The sequence below is a fragment of the Dama dama genome, chromosome 22 (genome assembly GCF_033118175.1).
Source record: "Dama dama isolate Ldn47 chromosome 22, ASM3311817v1, whole genome shotgun sequence".
NCBI lineage: Eukaryota > Metazoa > Chordata > Mammalia > Artiodactyla > Cervidae > Dama > Dama dama.
The window spans coordinates 11,457,930-11,478,387 of NC_083702.1; the positions used below are offsets into that span (position 1 = coordinate 11,457,930).

General features: G+C 52.9%; 1 protein-coding gene across 6 annotated transcripts in view; it reads right to left on the bottom strand.

Annotated features, from left to right (window-relative positions):
* CACNA1C (calcium voltage-gated channel subunit alpha1 C) overlaps nt 1-20,458 on the bottom strand; it is a 379,681-nt gene that overhangs the window by 86,395 nt on the left and 272,828 nt on the right. For all 6 annotated transcript variants that reach the window (XM_061124633.1, XM_061124631.1, XM_061124634.1 and 3 more), the window contains exons 9-10: nt 17,250-17,422; nt 761-851 (exon numbers count right to left, since the gene is read on the bottom strand). In XM_061124633.1, the coding sequence (XP_060980616.1) occupies nt 761-851; nt 17,250-17,422 (264 nt within the window). The remainder of the gene's footprint in view (nt 1-760; nt 852-17,249; nt 17,423-20,458) is intronic.

The window sequence follows — 20,458 nt, forward strand, 5'->3', positions numbered from 1 at the left end:
GAACAGGGGCAAGCAGCCCCACTTCCCAACGTGCAGCCTGGCAGGTGCAGGAGGCCCCACCCTCAGGGTCAGCCTGACTCCCGATGGAACCCAGCTTACAGTATGTGGACTCTGCTTTTTGAGACTTTGAGAATGGAACCCAGCAGTGTGCTTATTTTTAGCAGTTAAGCCATTTTCCTTTCATTTCTTGCTGGGGGACATCTCCTAGGGCCTGCTGGTGTCCATTTTTAGGATGGAGCTTAGAGGTGATGATGTCTCTCCACACACCTGGCCCAGCCCCGGAGCCAAGTCTGCTCAGGAAACCGGGGGCTGGGGCTCGTGTTAGGGGAGGTGGCTGCTTGCCCGGCTGGCACTGGTGAACTTTCATAGCTGAGTTTGCATGGCAGACAACTGTGCTCCCTTCCCCGGGTAGATAACTCAGAGCTGTAAGTAAGACCACCACTCCCAGAGTATTTTCTTGCCAGTTTGCCTATCCCCTGGGTCACATTTATCAGAAATGAAAGGGTGCTTAGCAGGACCCAGGGACCCTCACAAAGCTGATCTGAAGAAATGGGGTGAGGGGCTGGGAAGAAACAGACTTCAAGGCCCCCTCAAGACATGTAGCCCCCACCCCCAAAGAGATACACACTCTGTTTCCCTGATGGGATGAAAAGGGGCTCAAAATCCAAAGTCCAACTGCTGGGACGTGCAGAGCAGCCCCCAGCCAGGGCCGTGCTCACCCCCTCTCTGAACCATGGGCCCCACTCCCCAGACTACTCACGCCAGCCTGGCCCCGCAGCTCTCTCCCTCGATGTCCCCTCCAGCCACGTTTTCGGTGTTGACAGACTCGGTCTCACTGGTGGGCATGCTCACTGCAGGGTCGTGGAGGGAAGGAGAGAGGGGTTAGTCTGCAACCCAGCCAGGACGGGAGCCCTGGCAGTGCCTGGCTGTCTGCAGTCCTGACTCACACACCTGCTGCCTGTCTGCGGTGCCCCTCGCCACCCAGGACACTCTAAGGGGGACACTAACTCCCTCCCCCACTCAGTCCCTCCTCTACCATCAATCCCATGCACTTGGAAAAGCCGCTCCCGCTTTCCCTTTTGCATCCATTCCTCCAGATAAAAAGAAGAGCTTTCACGACAATATTTTATTTTTCTTATTTCTTTCCAGCCCCCTATGCTAAGGGGCTTCGTCCCCACGCTTAGGGTCCAGCCTGTCCATGGAAAGGGTGTCTTTGACAAGGGTGTGGGCTGCTTGATGGATCAGAGGAGGGTCTCCCCCTCGGCCTGAGTCCTGCTCACTGGGTTGATTCCATCCAGGGTGGAGCCTGAAACAGAACTCATGGGGAGCAGCTGTGTCCAGTGCCACATTCAGGACTCAGCTCAGCCCTGCATATGTGGGAATGAGAAGCCTCCATGCCAGACCCACTAAACGACAGTGAGACACAGCCTGAAGACACATGTAGGGATACCACCTCCCCACAGTATCTCGGCGGGCCGGCCTGGGACACAGTCCATCCGACTCCACGATGGCCGACCCGTCCAGTCTGTCTCCAGTTTCCCCCGAGGTGGTGGGGCTGGATTTCCAGGGTGACTGGAATCTTCTAGCTTGGAGTCCAGGTCAGTGGCTTAGAAGAAGAGACTTCGTTTATTGTTCAGTCGCTCAGTTGTGTCCGATTCTTTGCGTCCCCGTGGACTGCAACACACCAGGCTTCCCTGTCCTTCACTGTCTCCAGGAGTTTGCTAACTCATGTCCATGGAGTCAGTGATGCCATCCAACCATCTCATCCTCTTTATTCTATTACTATTTTTTAATTCCAAATAAAAGTATATCCCCAAAGAATTCTTCTCCTTCTTTTCCAGCTTCTCTGACCCTTCTAACATGCCACACAATGTCCTTATCTTTCCCGTCCTTGTTCTCTAGCATGGCCTCCACATCCTTGGTCCTGGCTCAGCTCTGTTTGCAGAGTGGCACCCTCATCCGGGGCAGGTCAGGAGCCCCAGTGGCCACAGAACCTGCGCTGGTGGGGGTGGGACATCTGGGGACGTGGAACAGGGACCAGTACCCGGGGGTCTGCCACCAGAACAGAGTACGCCATCCAGATAAGTCTCCTGGTTGGGTGGGGGATGTTGCTGGATGTGGCTTTTCCTTAGTTTCTTTCCTTTTGAATGAAGTCAAGGGCAGGTGAGAGAGACTCATTCCCAGAACGTGAAGACACAACCTGAAAGCCTGCGACTCTGTAAGCCTGACTGTCCTGTATCCACCCTTGAGTCCTTTTCCACAAACTCGGGTGTAAACAAATCCAGACGTCATTGCAAGGGAGTCGCCCAGTCTTCTCGTCACAGGACAGGGAGGTGAGGCCCAGGGCAGGGCCAGGTGCTAACTCACACAGTGGTTGGGGCTTTGGACTGGAGCACAGGGGTCTCGGCCCCCGCGCTGTGCTCAGCTTGCTGGCCCCCGGACTACACACCAGACGAGATGGGACTCTGACAGCCGGGCAGGCTCTGGGGCATCACAGAGTGTGGGGTGCAGTCACCCGGTGATGTTGGATCTCACTGTCTACAGCTGCACTGAGAGTGACCTTAACCTTGGCCAGTGATCTTCAAAGGAAAGGCCCTCTCAGGGCTCAGCCGCTGCAGTTGTCATGTTCACTGACTTTACAGGCTGGAAGGGGCAGCGAGGTGGTGGATTTGGGTGGGACAGGCCACCCTCCCTTTGCACACACATGCACACGCACGCGCACACACACACACACACACACACACACACACACACACACACACACTCCCCAGGAGAAGCAGGCTCCCGCCCTGCCCTGTGGGCACCAGCATATGTTTACATGCATGTGGTGTGGGGGACGTCACCATGGGTTTCTGGGGGCGATTAGACCAAGCAACCAAGAAACTCTCCTTCCTTCTGATCAAGCAGACACACCAGATGCCTTCTTTCACAGATAAGACATCAGAGTCAAAAATCAGGAATAAGACATGGGCAGAGCTCAGGTCAGCTGTGAGGAAAGAAAGAAATGGGACTCGGTGCCCACACGGGACGCAGGGCTCACTTCCGAAAACAAAACTGAAGAAATGGTAAAAAGCAATAAACCGAAACATGTAAGAACACTTAATAAAACAGAACCCAAACCCCAGATCACATGAACTTATGACACAGGACCACAGATCCTGGGGAGAAGGGAGGACTCCCACAGAAGTGTCGTCTGCAGATGGGGGTGACTTTGAGGAGAGGGCTTCCCAGGCAGGACCACCTCATGTCTGCTTGTTAGTGGGAATTCTGAAGACTAGATCATGAGAAGAAATGGATCAGGATTCTTTTCAACATATGTAAAGGAGTCCACCCCAAATAGACTTATTTTCACAATATAAAGCTTAAAACAACTTTGATGGACCTGGAGGACATTATGCTTGGTGAAATAAGTCAGAGAAAGACAAATACTGTATGTTAGCACTTATACATGGGATTTTAAAAATAAATGAATGATATAACAAGGAGATCAAACCAGTCCATCCTAAAGGAAATCAGTCCTGAATGTTCATTGGAAGGACTGATGCTAAAGCTGGAACTTTAGTACTTTGGCCACCTGATGTGAAGAACTGACTCATTGGAAAAGACTCTGATGCTAGGAAAGATTGAAGGCAGGAGGAGAAGGGGATGACAGAGGATGAGATGGTTAGATGGCATCACTGACTCAATGGACATGAGTTTGAGCAAGCTCCGGGCGTTGGTGATGGACAGGGAAGCCTGGTGTGCTGCAGTCCAGGGTCACAAAGAGTCAGACACGACTGAGTGAGTGAACTGAACTGAACAAGGGCAAGGGAGTAAGGGACTTCCCAGGTGATAGTTAGTGGTAAAGAACCTGCCTCCAATGTAGGAGATGTAAGAGACGCAGGTTTGATCCCTGGGTTGGGGAGATCCCCTGGAGGAAGGCAAGGCAACCCACTCCAGTATTCTTGTCTGGAGAATCCCATGGAGAGAGGAGTCTGGTGGGCTACAGTCCATAGGGTCACACAGAGCTGGACATGACTGAAGTGACTTAGCACGTATGCATGGATTCTTTTTCAGGTCCTAATGGTACTGGTTGTGTGATTACAGCAGGCATTTGGTATCTTTGGGGGTTTCAGGGCTGCTCCCCTGGGCTGGTGTCTTGGGGTTTGTCCTTCAGCTGCTCCTCCACCCGGGATCCGGGAGGCTGACCTTTGCAGATAGCCTGAAGGACAGTGCCAGCAGAGGCCGTTTGGGGCTGTCACCCCTGGTGCCTGCATCTTTGTGAGCCTCCTCTTAAACTGCCCAGTTGTCGGAATTCATTTGCTGTCAGGACCTGACCCACATGCCTCTGGGCACGGGCTGGGTGAGCAGTGTGAACCCACTGATGGGGGAGATTTGCTGTCCAGGTGAGAGCGGGTGGAGCAGGGGACGCTGGCCTGAGTCCAGGGCCTTCCTGGCTCTGTCAGGCAGCATCCAGGGCAGCTGAACTCTGGTAACCCTGCAGGCTGACTTCCTGGGAGGCACCAGGGAGCCAGGGCATCACTGGGGGCATGGCTTGAGCCCCCGACAGAACGGGACAGGCATCCTGGGTGGGGTTACTGCCCCAGGACCCTCTTGGGGTGGGGGGAACCATATCACATTTCATTTGGTTTCCTTTTCTCCTGCAGGAAAAGTAACTCAAGAGTTAGTCCTCACTTCTTCTCTGTAGCTGGGGAGGTCCAACCTATGGCCACTCATGGTCAGAGGCCGTGGGGTATAGGAGCCTCCTCCCAGTCTCTGCCCAGCTCAGGCTCCTGGGAGCCTCCCTGGCATTGCACTGTGGGTCTAGAAATCGCCAGTGCTACCCTAGCCTTGGCCAGGTCATGGGACCATTCCAACTAGGTTACATGATAATCTGGGGCTCATGGTCTTTATCTCTTACAGGAATAAATTGACCAGAGGCTGAGCTGACAGTCTCTTCCAAGGCAAAGAAAGAGACGGGGCAGGAGAGGAAAAGCAGATTGCAGACAAAAGAGCGAAGAGTTGGGGAGAGAGAAGGTAAGCGGTGCCAGCTGCAGGGCTTGTCTGGGTGGAAGGTCACGCCGCCCCCAGAGCCTCCTTGGCAGCGTCCTGAGTGCCCGGGCCCCACAGGGCCGCCTCCCCAGAAGCAGTTAAGACCTGGCTGATTCTAAGCCACCGGAAAGTAAATATAAAACAGGATTAAATATTAAGAAGCCAAACAAAGTGGCCTTATTAAAAAGGCACAGTGTAAGCACGACATGCTGTCGCAATAATTATTATTACCGCTATAAACCGGAGGAGGCAGAAACGCCCGCCCTTGGTCTGCAGCCGCCATCCGGAGGAGAAAACCAGGTCGCTGGGCTCCCAGCAGGCCATAAACACCCGGCGCTCCCAAGCAGAAAATCTCTCCCCACTGTCACGGCGCCATTGCGGCGGCCACCTCAGTTAGGACAGGGCAGGGGGACCATGCAGCTGCACCAGACGGAGGGCTGCACTTGGGCACCCAGCTTCTCGTCCCACCTGCCCCACCATCCTGAGGGGTGAAGGGGCCAAGCTGGGCATCTCCAGGCCCTGGGGACACGGGGCAAATAGGAGGGGCTGGACACCTCCCCCCCGCCCCCGAGGGACACAGCTCACTGCCACCCTCGGGGGTGAGAGAGGTGGTGATGGGTACCTTTCTGTGCAGGACGCCTCTGGAAACCAGCTGTTTTAGGCACAAAACTGCTTTTAGGCTGGAGACAACGTTCTAGATTCCAAGGCCAGGCTCAGCAGAGGGTCACCCGTGTGGAGTGACATATGAGTGACAGAGAATGGCCGTGTCCCTAGTCCCTCTCCAGTCTAGCCCCAGTCCAGCTGGACGGTGTCTACCATGTCATCCCTCTGTTTTAGGGTCTTGAATTTTCTCGGGACAGATGGTAGTAAGGCCAGGATCATAACAGCTCTACTGCAGTGTCCTTATAACAGCTCGGGCTTCCATCACCTGCTACCTGCCAGCGACACACCAGACCTAACTCAAGCCTCAGAACAACTCCGTGAGAGAGTATATCAATCGCCCCATTACATGCTCCCATTTCATAGATCAGGAAACCGAGGCTGAGAGGATGAAGCGGCTTATCCAAAGTGAGCAGAGCAGCTCATGAGATCCGGGACTTGAACCCCAGCCTGTGTCAAGCCAAGTCTGCCCTCATGCGCATCAGACAAGTTCATGAAGCCCTTCCCGATCAGGAGAGAAGAGGCCTGTGGATGTGCTAGGGTCACTGGGAGGAGTAGAAGGTGGGCATAGGGTATGGGTGGGGGGTCCCGGGAGAAGTCAGGTACTGTGCAACCCTGCCCAGGGTGCTGCTGGGTCTGAGCCTGGGCCCTGGAGCCAGTGGCTTGAGTTTGGACCCTGGCTCTGCACTTTGGGGGCTTCTCTTGTAACTCAGCTGGTAAAGAATCAGCCTGGAATGCAGGAGACCTGCGTTTGATCCCTGGGTTGGGAAGATCTCCTGGAGAAGGGAACGGCTACCCACTCCAGTATTCTGGCCTGGAGAATTCCATGGACTATATAGTCCATGGGGTCACAAAGAGTCGGACATGGCTGAGTGACTTTCACTCTCACTTTGCACTTTGGAGCTCTGAGACCTGGGGCCTGTTACGTCCCTCCTCTGTGGCTTGGTTTCCCTGCCGAGGCCTACATGTATTGCTAGAAGGGCAGAGCAGCCCTTCCTTTGACAGTGGAGACCAGTGAGGTACAGAGAGGATCAGTGACTCGCCCAAGGTCACACAGCTAATTAGAGCTGGAGGTCTGGTCCCTTTCCCACCAGCCAGCACTGCCTCCTTTTCTTCCCAGCCCTTTACTCACATCATAGAGGGGCCGAAAGCCCACCGTGGTCATCCTGGCCAAGCACAGACTTGCCCTAGCTCCCTCCTGAAGGTCCGGGTCTCACACTTGTGCCCTGAGTGTGCTGTCCACAGGGGCCTGCAGAGCTCAGGGTGTGCTTTCTCTCTCTCTCTTTCTTCTTGGGCTCCATCTTCTTCCCTATTTTCTGCTGCTCATGATAACTTTGGCCTGAGTCAGATTCCCCAGGGAGGCCCTACGGGGGTCCAGCAAGATCCTGAAGGCTGTGGGCACCCACGGTGGGGCTGTCCTGATGAGAGAACGGCTTCTTCAAGAGGTTTCAGCCTTGCCTTCCCCTCAGCAGGAGAGCAGATTCCAGCCTTAAACTGCAGGCGTTTATGGGAAGTGAGTCACTTAAGCTCCCAAACCTGCGGTGCCTCAGGACCCATAACTCCCTGAATGAGTCTACGGGCAGCGGTCAGCGCATCCATCAGCCACCCCCGCCCGCCACGTCCTCCACTTCAATTGATCGTGCGGCTCTCCCTGCTGGTGCTTGTCAGGTTCTTCTGCATCCTGGTTCTCCCGATGCTTTAATCGTCCACATCTTTCTCAGCAAGACCGCTCCAGAACCTGCTCTAGACCGGAGGCCTTGCTCCCCTCCTTCACTGGCCAGGCCCTGTCAGGACCACATCCATAGGGGGCAGCCAGAGGTCGAGTTCAGGGACAGGGAAGGGCTGAGCCCACATTCTGTGCAGACCCTGGGATGGTTTAGTGTGTGACAAGGTGGTTAGGGGATATAGTCTCTGTCTCCAAACCTGCGACATCCATTTCTGGGGCTGCCTGAAACGATCCTTTTGGGAAAATGACCTAAACCTCAGTTTTCTCATCTGAAAAACAACGGAGACAATATGGGGCTTTCCTGGTGGCTCAGTGGTAAAGAATCTGCCTGCCAATGCAGGAGACAAGGGTTTGAGCCCTGGTTTGGGAAGACCCCACACACTAAGAAGCAACGAAGCCCGCGCACCACACTATTGAGCCCACTGCTGAAGCCCACGTGCCCGAGAGCCCATGCTTTGCAACAAGGGAAGCCTCCCCAATGAGAAGCTGTAGCACTGCAATGAAGAGCAGCCCTTACTTGCTGCAACTAGAGAAAAGCCCGCAGAGCAACGAAGACCCAGCTCAGCCAAAAATTAATCAAACTGAAAAAAAAAAAAAAAAAACCCAAAAAACAGAGACCACAATATGGATCTTGGAGGGTTAAGTGAAGATTAAAGGTAACATGGGTTAGAGTAATACTTCTCTGTGTGCGCGTATTGCCCAGACACCAGATGGACTTATTGGGGATGAAAAAGCAAAAATGCAGGCCCAAGAGAAGGACTTCAGGACCAGCTGCTCTGATCTGAACGGTCACCTGGAGTCTGAGTGCTGGTTGGTGATGGTGGACGTGTTCTCAGCCACTCCCCTAGGAGGGCTGCAGACACCACGTTCCCTTTGGGGCCCTGGTTGTCAAGGTGGTCAGACCTTCATGAATATTCATGATGTCCCTACTGGGCAAGAACAGTCACCTACTCTGACAGGGTCCCTGCCCTGGAAATGCTTAACAGCTTGTGAGAAGACACTTTGTAAAAACCTTGAACTGTTATTACACGCACGAAAAAAAAAAAAAAAAAGATTCAAGCAGGACTCGAGAAAAGAGCTTTGCTCTTCTCCTTTGGTGCCCCCCCTTAATTCTCCTTTTTAACCTTCAACTGCAGGGTCTGCCAGAGACTGGGTTCTATTCTCCCCACCTGCTCTCTGCCATGCCAGAGAGGCTGTGAGCACACCTGACTGCCTGGTGGTCCACCAAGCCATACTCTGGACACTTCTGTTGGGTCAGGATGACATCACACGGGCCGTGGACCCTTTGGGATGGCCCTGCTACAGAGAGAGGTCTGCAGCTCATTGGAAAGAATTTCTGCATCTACGAAGCAGGGAGACTAGTAGCAGAGTGATACGGGGCCTCAGTTCCAGTTTGCTTTTAAATAGATTTGGGGCTAAACATATTTTTTAATAGACAACAATTGAGTTAGTCTAATGAGAAATGTCATCTCCTACCGCTGCCAGAGAAGCAAGCCACTTCCATTAGAAGTAATGCTTCCTGGATAGATTAAGGCATGGAAAATCATCTTGGGTCGTCAACAATTCCCTCCAGTTTCACTGATCTGATTAGACTTAGCAACGGAAAGAGGAATTTACAAATTAGAAGCCGTTCTCTATTTATTACCAAAATGGCTGCTTTCCACTCCGCCCAGGAGACGCAGCTGAGATCTCATTAAGTCTCTGCTTGTGATAACATTTAGTCCATAAATCTCCATCTCTACCAGTGAATGAAATGAGCATTATGCCCAAGAACACACGATGGATGAAATCAAACCTCTGCCCCTTGGAAGGGAGTTGACCTTTTCAAGCATTAAATGTATTCAGCTTTCCGGCCCTAAAGAAACAGCTGGGAACTTACTCTGGGTCCTCTCTTAACCCTTTCTCAACTGCCTGTGCAGACAGCTAGCTGGCCTCACTGAGAGAGAAATAAAATAAAGATATTTCTGGCACTTCTCTGAATGTATTTGAAGAAGAAAGGGGAGAAGCGGTTGGTACATGAAGGAAAACATTGAGGAGGTCTGTTCTCTTGCAGAAGTCAGAGAGAAGTATTGACAGACAAGAAACGGAAGATGACAAATTAATTGGTGTGTCTGATTCATTCTGTGGCCTCTGCGGGGCCAGATATCTGGTCCTGTCTGGTTTTAGCCTGACATAGTGACAAGGCGGGTCCAGGTCACCTGTCCCCAGTGGTGGACTTTCACAGATTTCCAGGCCTCCCACCCCTTTTCCATACTCACTGCTGGTTGATCCGCCAGGCTCTGTGACAGTTCTGGGGATGTGAACCTGCCCTCTCACTACGGGTGCGCAGCCCAGCAGGGGGGAAGACGGATAGACAGGTATAACAGGTCGTGTACATCAGTGTCACCAGGCAGGCATAGAGCAGGCACCTGGGGTCAGAAAGGGGGGTAAGGAGAGGAGGGGGAAGGGTGGAAGGGGAGGGGCGCCCGAGGAGGGCTCAGAGTGGGGCGTTCGTAAGGAAGATGGTGGAGCTGGGTTCTCCAGGTGAGGGGGGACAGAGGATGCCAGGCACCAGGAAGATCTTTGGAAGAATCAGCTTGCTTCCAGGGTTCAGGGGAATTCTATGGGAGATCCAGAGCAAATTTCAGGAATCTGAAATCAACTGAAGTCCTCTGGGGTCTGATGGAGTGGAGGTTTGTCTAAACTCCCAGGGCTAAAGCTGACATGTGTCAGCCTCGAGCCACAGAAACCACACCTGATCCTGGAATGGGTCTGTGATCACTCACCTAGAGCTAGACATCCTGGAATGTGAAGTCAAGTGGGCCTTAGGAAGCATCACTACAAAGCTAGTGGAGGTGATGGAATTCCAGCTGAACTATTTCAAATCCTAAAAGATGATGCTGTGAAAGTGCTGTACTCAATATGCCAGAAAATTTGGAAAACTCAGCAGTGGCCATAGGACTGGAAAAGGTCAGTTTTCATTCCAAACCCAAAGAAAGGCAATGCCAAAGAATGTTCAAACTACCATACAAATGCACTCACATCACATAGTAAAGTAATGCTCAAAATTCTCCAAGCCAGGCTTCAGCAATACGTGAACCATGAACTTCCAGATGTTCAAGCTGGTTTTAGAAAAGGCAGAGGAACAAGAGATCAAATTGCCAACATCCACTGGATCATCGAAAAAACAAGAGAGTTCCAGAAAAACATCTATTTCTGCTTTATTGACTATGCCAAAGCCTTTGACTGTGTGGATCATAGTAAACTGTGGAAAATTCTGAAAGAGATGGGAATACCAGACCACCTGACTCGCCTCTTGAGAAACCTGTATGCAGGTCAGGAAGCAACAGTTAGAACTGGACATGGAACAACAGACTGGTTCCAAATAGGAAAAAGAGTATGTCAAAGCTGTATATTGTCACCCTGCTTATTTAACTTATATGCAGAGTACATCATGAGAAACGCTGGGCTGGGGGAAGCAGAAGCTGGAATCGAGATTGCCGGGGGAAATATCAATAACCTCAGATATGCAGATGACACCACCCTTATGGCAGAAAGTGAAGAAGAACTAAACAGCCTCTTGATGAAAGTGAAAGAGGAGAGTGAAAAAGTTGGCTTAAAGCTCAACATTCAGAAAACTAAGATTATGGCATCCAGTCCCATCACTTCATGGCAAATAGATGGGGAAACAGTGGAAACAGTGGCTGACTTTATTTTTCTGGGCTCCAAAATCACTGCAGATGGTAACTGCAGCCATGAACTTAAAAGACGCTTACTCCTTGGAAGGAAAGTTATGACCAATCTAGACAGCATATTAAAAAGCAGAGACATTACTTTGTCAACAAAGGTCCATCTAGTCAAGGCTATGGTTTTTCCAGGGGTCATGTACGGATGTGAGAGTTGGACTATAAAGTAAGCTGAGCACTGAAGAATTGATGTTTTTGAACTGTGGTGTTGGAGAAGACTCTTGAGAGTCTCTTGGACTGCAGGGAGATCCAACCAGTCCATCCTAAAGGAGATCAGTTCTGGGTGTTCATTGGTAAGATTGATGTTGAAGCTGAAACTCTAATACTGTGGCCACCTGATGTGAAGAGCTGACTCATTTGAAAAGACCCTGGTGCTGGGAAAGATTGAGGGCAGGAGGAGAAGGGGACAACAGAGGATGAGATGGTTGGATGGCATCACCGACTCAGTGGACATGGGTTTGGGTGGACTCTGGGAGTTGGTGATGGACAGGGAGGCCTGGTGTGCTGTGGTTCATGGGGTTGCAAGGAGTCGGACACGACTGAGTGACTGAACCGAACTGAACTGATCTGACTCCCCCCTTTTACAGACAAAGAAACCGAGATGGGCAAAGTGCCCATTGGCCACCGGGTAGGACCTGGGAGTCTGGTGACCTGTGGGTCTCAACTCCTGTTCAGTCTACAACACAACACACCACCACAACTGTGCAGACCGTAAGCTCCAGCCTCCAGTCAGGTGAGAGCTGGCTGTGTTCACATTTCTGATCTAATCAAGGGACAACTTAAACTGATAGAATCCATCCAGTAAGGGAGTAGTGGCAGCTACAACTAATGGAAATGATTTTATACCACCTAAGAGGCTCAAGAAGAAGCTCTACAAGTCTAACTGAAGCCTGGTGCCCTCTGGTGAAAACCTTGGATACCCCGCCTGACGATCAGCTGCCCAATCACTGCAGAACGGCGGAGGGAGCCGAGGGCAAGAGGGCCAGGACCCTTACTGCCGGCCTGACTTTCCACACCAAGAAGATGTGCCCCCTGCTCCCAGGTGGAAGCTCGATCTTTCTCTTCGTGTCTGCTGGGGCACAGCAAGCGACCCACCAAGCTTCTCGTCGTAGCTGGAGCAAGTGTTGAATATCAGCAAATACAATGAGACTGTAATTCTGAATGTCCCTGTCGAGAAAGGGTCCTCAGTTTCTTCTTGCCTGTGTATGTGGTGTGGGGACGTGTGTGTGTATCCATGTGCCTGATATGTGTGTGTGTACCCCTGGTGTGTGTGTGAGTGTGTGTGTGTGTACATGCTTTTATTTTCAGAGAATTTTGTTGACACAGTGACTGACCTGATGCTGGATATCGTTATCCTATCTCATGAGTCACTGACATGAGATGTAAGAGTTGACTGGCTGATTTGAAGCTTGGAATTGAGAAGGTAAACAAAGGCTTTCCCCCTTAAAACTGGCCTGTCAAGCATATAATGAGGGCTTTTCACCTCATCAGCCAGCTGTTGAGAGCAGATCTATTATCTCACCCCCGAGTAGAGGCACAGACTAGTTTCGGTGCAGCCGGAACCATTGCTTACCAGCTTCTGGCCTGCGTTTTTGTTTCCTCTTGACCTCTAACCTCGGGGGGTTTGTGTGCCTGTACCTGGCACATTCTGAAGCCCCCTCAGCACGACTTCGGGTCTGTGTGTCAAAACTAACATTATGCTTAGCAAGTCAGTTTTAGAATACGAATTTAGTGACCATCAATGGCTCCTGTGACTAGATATTGAAAAATATCTTAATATCCTTATTTTTTGTTAAAAACCCCTAACACTGAAGAACCTTATGAAAACTGAAATGTATATCTTTTGAGAGGATAAACCTTTCATCAAAGCTCTGTCCAGTGGAAGTCCCCTGCAGATCTCTTTGCTGGGAGTGAGTTCGGTCAGTCGGATGGACTCACATGAATCACATCTAAATTACAAAGGATGTATACTTTTATGAATTTCAGGAAGCAGCTTTCTTTCTTGCCCTGCTACCACCTGGGATGTCGTTGGAAACAGGACAGTCTACTGTCCCCCACCTCCCTGGATGACCTTCACGGAACACTGTCCTCTTGGGGCCATACTCTGAGAACAGCGTGCTCTCACCGTACACTGGACGGGGCCCCCAGGGGCCCCTCCGCCGCTCCCAGACTGGGCCCGACAGCAGAGCAGCCAGACTGCTCCATGGCTCATGGGCTGCCCTTGGAGACACCCCTGCCCATGTCCTTGTTCCTACCAGATTCCCGAGTGTGGTTCTGCACATGAGAAGATGGGCCCCCAGCACCCGCCCAGGGGAGTCATTCCCAGCAGCCTGGAAGGATCCATGAATCAGCCTCACCACGCGGCCCAGGGATTGGATGCTGGTGCTCACTGCGGGACTCAGCTTGTGCCTGACGCCTTGCCTCACCGGCTGAGTGAGCTGTTTCCCCACAGCCCTAAGGCGGAGTTAGAACTGGCTAAAGGTGCTGGGCCGGAGAGGCGTCTGCTCTCCCCGCGGGGTGTAGGGTTAGGACGGCCTCTAACATGAGCACTTAGGGGCCAGAGTAAGAAGGGAATCGAGGAGAAAAACCTTTGCTAATGTCCCTCTGGCCGTCTGACCAGAACTCTTTCTCGTCATTCCAGGTGTGTAGCGGCTGTGAGAACAAGTACGTCCAAGGAACACACCATTTGTTTTCATCGAAATGTAAAAAAAGCTCAAATAATGATGCACGTGCTTTGGACACGTGTACAGTGTGGACCAGTGATGTTCAGCTCCCTGCTTTCAAGCCCCACTAGGCCCTTCTGAGGGCAGCCTCTGCTCCTGGAAGCCCTCCAATCTCTGTGTTTCAACAATACACGATCCAGACTTGGCAGGGCGGGTGGAAGCCACGCAGCTCTGCTGCTGCACAGGGACTGCAGAGGGGCTCCTGGGAGCAGTGCTGAATACATGGAATACATATTTAATCGGCTTGTCTGTGTGGAAACTCGGTCGTTCGATTCCACGGTCTGTCTGTCTTTTCCACGCTCATCGCACTAATGTCTGTCTTCGAGGGCTGGGGCTGCATTTAAATGGTCTGAACAGCGTGAAAGAGAGATTCCCACATGCACAAATAATTAATCCATGCATTTTTGATCTTGAGGAGGAGAAAGAAAGAAGAGAAGGATTCCGGTGCCATGAAGGCTGTGTCCCCAGGGTCTGAAGTAGCATGTGGCGCAGAGCGGACCTTTAATCGGGAGATGGATGGATGGGTGTGAGGGAGGATGAATGAACTCAGAATATTGTAACGTATTTTTTATATAATTTACTGGCCACCTTATCGACTCTGATTACTTAGAGAAACACCTCAAACAATGCACTTTCTCTCTGTTGCCTTCCCTAACCCTACTCCTTCTACGACCTCAGTGGTGTCCGTAGCTTTTCCTCCACAAATGTATACCTGGGCTCCTCGTGGGTGTGCTCAGCCACCAGGCAATAACGTGTCACTGAGCAGTTTCCTGGCTGGAGTCATGGCTGTATCACCATTGTCAGACACCTGGCATCTCCTAAGTGCCGCTGGGGTTCCTGGCTGGGGCGAAGGCAGAAGTGGCCAGAGCCACTGGTCAAGACTGACAATATCTTTTATCTTTTTTCTGAAAAGACTAGTTAGTCTTTGAGCTGAAGCGAACTGGCAGATACACTGTACTATAATCTTTTAGCAATTTCAAAGGCAAATTTCAGCTACTTTGATGGAAACATATAGTAGCATCTCTCCCCTTGTATTTGCTTCAAAGGGCAAACTATGAAGTTCTGAAGATCAGAATATAATTTCTGAGCACGGGCCTGCCTTTTCTTCAAATCCATTAGGTGGCCAGCTCCTTAGCAACCCAGTCTTGTCCACTCTGCTCTTGATCGGACTTTCCTGAAGCCCCCACCTCCGGATGAACCTTCTGGCTCCAGTCCCAGGCATCGCACGTTCAGTTCCTCAAGTGTTTCTATTCCACCCTTTGTCTTGCTTTTTAAGATGATCATTTCCTGGCGCCCCAACCCCCGGACTGCCTCACCACCACCTCCACGATGGAAGCAGGCGGGCCCTGTACTGTCCTCCTCCTGGGACAAGGCTGAAGACAGAAGCAGACCCAGGCCCCGTGGAAAGAGCCTGGGGGAGGGGCAGCAGCTTCCAGGCTGAGCTCTTCCGTATTTGGGCTCATGAGGGTCCTGAGAGAGACTCTGTCCACTAGGGTGGGTGGTTCATCGTGTGTTCCCCAAAGCTGGGTCAGAAATGGGGGTGGGGGGCTTGTGCACTCGATCTGCTCCAGCAGCAGAGACTCCCCCATCTGGGCAGGACAGGGGGCAGCATACTCATCCTTGGAGGAGAGGGGATCACTGCGTCTCTGGACGGCCCGCAGTGTTGGGTGGGCTGCAGACACACATGTCCCTATGAACATGCAAGAAACCCGCTCCCACCATCTGTCAAGAACTGAGCACCGTCCTGACCAGGGAGCAGACTGGGGCCCAGAGCCGACTCCTGTGCTTGGCGGCAGGGGTCCCCTCGGCTCCCAGGCCAGCTCACTCATTCACGCACCGCTCGGCACCATGGACCACCCCCTCGTCCACGATCCATCAGCAAGACTGCTGGGCATCTTCCCAGGAAGACCCTTGGCTGCGTCACTGCTCCCTGTTCTAATCCATCCCAGGACTTCAGCCTTCCAGCCTGTTGAACTCCCAGCAGAGCATGAAGTCCTCCTTGGGTTGTTGAATCATGTTGTTACCAGCCCCTGGCAGGGCATGTTCTAATTCTGTGTTTGTACCTTGAGCAGAGTCACCAGAAAGGGCATCGTTGGAGGATGTGTTCCACCTGCGTCTGAGATGAGGGAAGGCGGGCTGCTCCTTGCTCACAGCCGTGTCCTCTGCCCTCTCCCTCCACCCACCTCTCTTCCCGGATTGCCGCCGAGAGCTCAGGCACCAACAAGCAGGAACAGCCAGAAATCAGCCGGTAAGCATGGACACAACCAGCACAATATACGCCCACGCACATGGCCAGGGTATCCACACACCGTGTCAGGATACACGTGCACACATGCATCCTGTGCCTTCCTGGCCTCTGGAAGGATGCAGTGATGGACACCCTGCCTCCCCATCGGTCCCCAGAGCCCAGCGGGTCTCCCTTCTCCCTCTCGGCCCCCAAGCCTCTTTGGTTTCCCACCCTTACCTGCCTGACCCACGCAGCAAGCTGTTTAACCTTATGGATTCCTTGGTCAGAAACGACCTTATTCAAATGTGTGAAACATGACGGAAGGACACCCACAGGAGGAAAGCATGGTCGGGGTCAGAGAGATGGAGGTCAGAGGAGACACAGGGCAGTTAGGGCCACGTTCACCCCACAACCCAGGTACTGGGGGCTGAACAGAGCGCAGAGCCCCACTCTGGAGCCACCAGATCTGAGGAGGCGTCAGGAGCCTGCATTTCTAGCAAGTCTCCCAGTGATGCTGGTGCTGTTGGTCCACGGCCCACATTTCAGAACCAGTGGGCGTGTCCCACGAGCCTGAATTTCTGCGATTCATCATCTCCTCGACACTTGCGAGTCAATACCATCCATCACTCTCATTACCATCCCAGCAAAAGCCTGGCCAACAAGCCGCCATGGGAAACCCCAGAGAGAGGGATTGGGCTCCATTTCTAAAACCTGATGCTGTTCTGCCAAATTCCTTGGGGTTTCCTCAACCTTCCAGTTTAGCACCTCCCTGGAGCTTTGAATCGAACCTCCTCGAGGGAAACCTTTGGCTCTTTTACCTGAGAGAGCACAGTGGTCCTTGGAAAGGGGCAGGGGCACCCTTTCCAGGTGGTGGAGGTGGAGCTGGTCCCTTTTGAACAAGCCCAGAGCAGGATGCCCGCCCCTCTGCCCAGGGAGCCGGGCTGGGAGGAGGACGTCAGATTAAAAACAAAGAACCCCACCAAGCAAAGTGTCTCCGGACCAGAGGCTCCAGCAGGACCGGGAGGCTCTGCTGCACCCGTGGGACTGACTTCTGAGCGCCAAGAAGGATGCACCCGCGAGGCAGGGTTGGGCGGCCTCTGCTCCCTGAGCACCCCCTCCTGGGCCCAGCCCCCAGTCCCTTGCGGGAGGCTGCTCACTGTTTCGGGGCTTCTCCTCGTCCAGGCCCTCGTCCTCATTCTCGGGGTCGATGTCCTCGGCCTGCGTGATCCAGTCCAGGTAGCCCTTCAGGTCCTCCTCCAGCTGCTGCTTCTCTCGCAGCTTTTGGAAGTCGCCCCGGGCCTTGGCCTTCTCTCGCTCTTTGGAGAACTCTCTGGTGAGAGACGCCAAGTGGGCAGGGCAGGAGAGACGGGGCAAGAGGAACAAAGGGTTAGCTGCATCGCACAGGAAGCCCACCGCCGGCCCCCACTTGCATGGACCCCTGTCCCAGGTTTGATCTGCTCTCATAAAATGGCTGGGTGGGGCATCCTCACCTGGGACATGAGCAGCAGATAGACCAAACCCATGTCCCCTCTTTTTGGGCTGTGATTGCAAGCTGCCTCTCATCACAGACGTCCCCCAATGACCTGAAAGGCCTTCTAAACAGTAGCCAGTGGGGACCCCCACTACAGCCCCGGGAGACGAGGAGCTGGAGTCTAGCTGAAGCCCCCCCCAACCCACCCCACCGGCTCTGCCAACCCAGGTGCTTCCTCAGGGGCTCAAGGTTGGCCCTGGTGGGGTGTTTATACTACAGAAATCATCAGATGTTACAAATCAGGGCTCTGCCCCTCAAAGAGCCCATGTTATACGTGGGCTGGTATAGTCACTGAGGTCAGGCCCAGGAGAGCTCACCTCTCCACCCTTTCTCATTTCTAGGGCATGTTCTGCTGGTTCAGCAAGCCTGGAGGGTTTCTAATCTAGAGAAAGTTCTTTCCCACATGAAGGAGACAAAAGAGGGTTCCAAACACAAGAAAATGTCCTGTGGCTGCCCTTTGGGTTAAAAAAGAAATCTAATCAGAATGGGAAAATGCATAAAGTCAAGACGATATAAAAGTTAAATGGGGCATTCAGTCTCAAGCAATAATGAGTAGAAGCTAAAATTGGGTTGGGATTTGCTGGAAGAAGGACCTATTAAAGAATTTTGGAGAGTGTCTACCTCTTTCTTGTTTTCTGTGACTCTGTCCTTATTTTCTCTGTGATTTTGAATTCACTTTCTGAGCCAGGAGGGGCTGGTGGCCAAGAAGGGGGTCAAGGAGGCTGGGTCTCACTCTTGAAGCAAGTCTGTGCCTTTTCTAAATAAATAGCCATGCATGCCTCAGTCTGTGGTACTCGTGACCCCTGGGGTATGTGTGGACACACTGGGCATTTCAGCTTCTTCCTAGAGACACAATTCCTCCTTTCCTTAGTGGGGGAGGCACAGTTCAGGGTGGGAGGCTGCAGAGTCCATCTGAAGGGATTCTGCAGGAGGAGACACTCCACAGGCGGGCGTCATGGAAAGCAGGGCACACAGGTGAGCCAGGGGGCAGGACGACTCAGCTCTGGAGCCCCCACACCCACTGTCCAGGGTCTGCATTCACTGCCGGAGCTCAGCTTTCACTCTTTACCATAGGGGGTAGGGCCGGGATGGTCTGGGGACATTTCCGTTGGGAGATGTGGGCTCCGAGTTCTTGCCAACTGCCGCTTTGATGATGCTCTGATTGGGACGGGATGTTCTCCTTCACTCTGATTGAATCCAATTCCAGTCTGATTGAACTTGCTCTTCCTGGGCTTCCTGCCAGCTGCCCGGCACCTCCCCTACCTTCCCGAGGGAAAAAGGAGCTGGGCTGCCCGCTGACCACGTGGAGGGAGGCCTTAGCTCCTGCCGATGGGGAGGGGCCTGGAGAGAGGCCCCAGCCCTCCTCACCCACCACTCCTCTTGGGCTTGTGGGCTCGCTGCCTGGAGTCACTTCACAGAGCGCCCCTCTAAGACTCCAACTCCAGGCCCCCTTGATCATCCTCCCACCCCACCCCCCACCTTTGGGAGTTCTGTTCCTTATGCAGCGGGCTTGGGGTGTAGGGGACTGAGTAGCTAAGGTTATCCTCCTCCTGGAGCTGGGAGCTGACCCAGTCATGCACGGTGACATCTGCTCCGCAGACTGGAAGCTTGCCATCCATATCCGAGACCCCTGGGAACCACATAGACACCCCCAGGAGATGAGGAAATGAGGTTTCCTGGGGGTGAGGGGAGTGAGGAGAAGCAGTATGGCCAGGTCCTCATGGGGTTTAGGGCACACGGAGGGGCAGGGGCTCCCCCTCCAGACCCCACGCTATAGGGGACCTGCAGGGCGGAAGCACCTGTCTCTTCATCTCCTTTCTGACGTCTCACGCTGCTGTGTCAGTCACGGGGTGTCTGTCTGAAGGCAGGGGCACGTCCTGTGCCGGCAGTGGCTGAAGGCACAGATGTGGTGGAGAGCCCATTCTGGGTGTGCGGTTTGCACAGCTCCCAGTGGTGCATGTGGAAGGTCTCTTGGTGCCATGGCTGGGGCTTCAGGCCCCATGATGACCGGTGTAGCCGCTCCTCATCACCCACAGACTCTGCGTCTGCAGACCTGTCTCCTCCCTAAGCCTTATTAGTCATGCCATCCATGGCGAGGCTTTGTGGTCACTGCAGGCATGCAGGAAGGCAGGATCCGGGGTCATGATCCCGGCCGAGGTGAGACAAGGGGCTGCCACCTTCTGGGTGCAGCTCATACTGCAAACGAGGGCCTTTTTACAGCCCATTTGATGCCATGTCTCCTGCATTTTGTACTTTTTGTTGGTGATTTTTCTGATTAAACGGCCTCCAAGCATGAAGCTGCTATGCGGTCTATGACCCTATGTGCTCGAGGGCTGGGAGGTGCCTCTGGGGAATGTTCAAGTGTCTGATGAGCTCCATCCAGGCCTGAGTTATAAGCTGTGGGCTGAGAATGCGATGTGAACGAACCAATACTATGCCTTAAACAAGATGCCTTCACATAGATGCACATACACAATAACTTGTGTCCTGATGACAAGGCTGTGTCCAGAGGCTCACAGGAACCTAACCCGCTATTTCCCCCAAAGAACAGAGTTCAGTGTTCATGAATTCAGTGTTGGACCAACCCTGCCGGAAGTCGTGAGCATCGCCCCTACTCCAGTTGCGAGGCAGCTTGTCCGGCACTTCTGCTGCTTCTTGACGTGGGTCTTAACTGTGGCTGGTGGTCAGGGCTGTTTCCATGTCACAACATGCCCGTTGTACCCTCAGGCCCTCTGCCTCATCTCCAGGGGGAACGAGGGCTGGGCGCCCATTGTCTAAGAGATCCCATGCCCCTTATCACCTGAAGACATATGTCTTCTCTATTTGCAACAACTT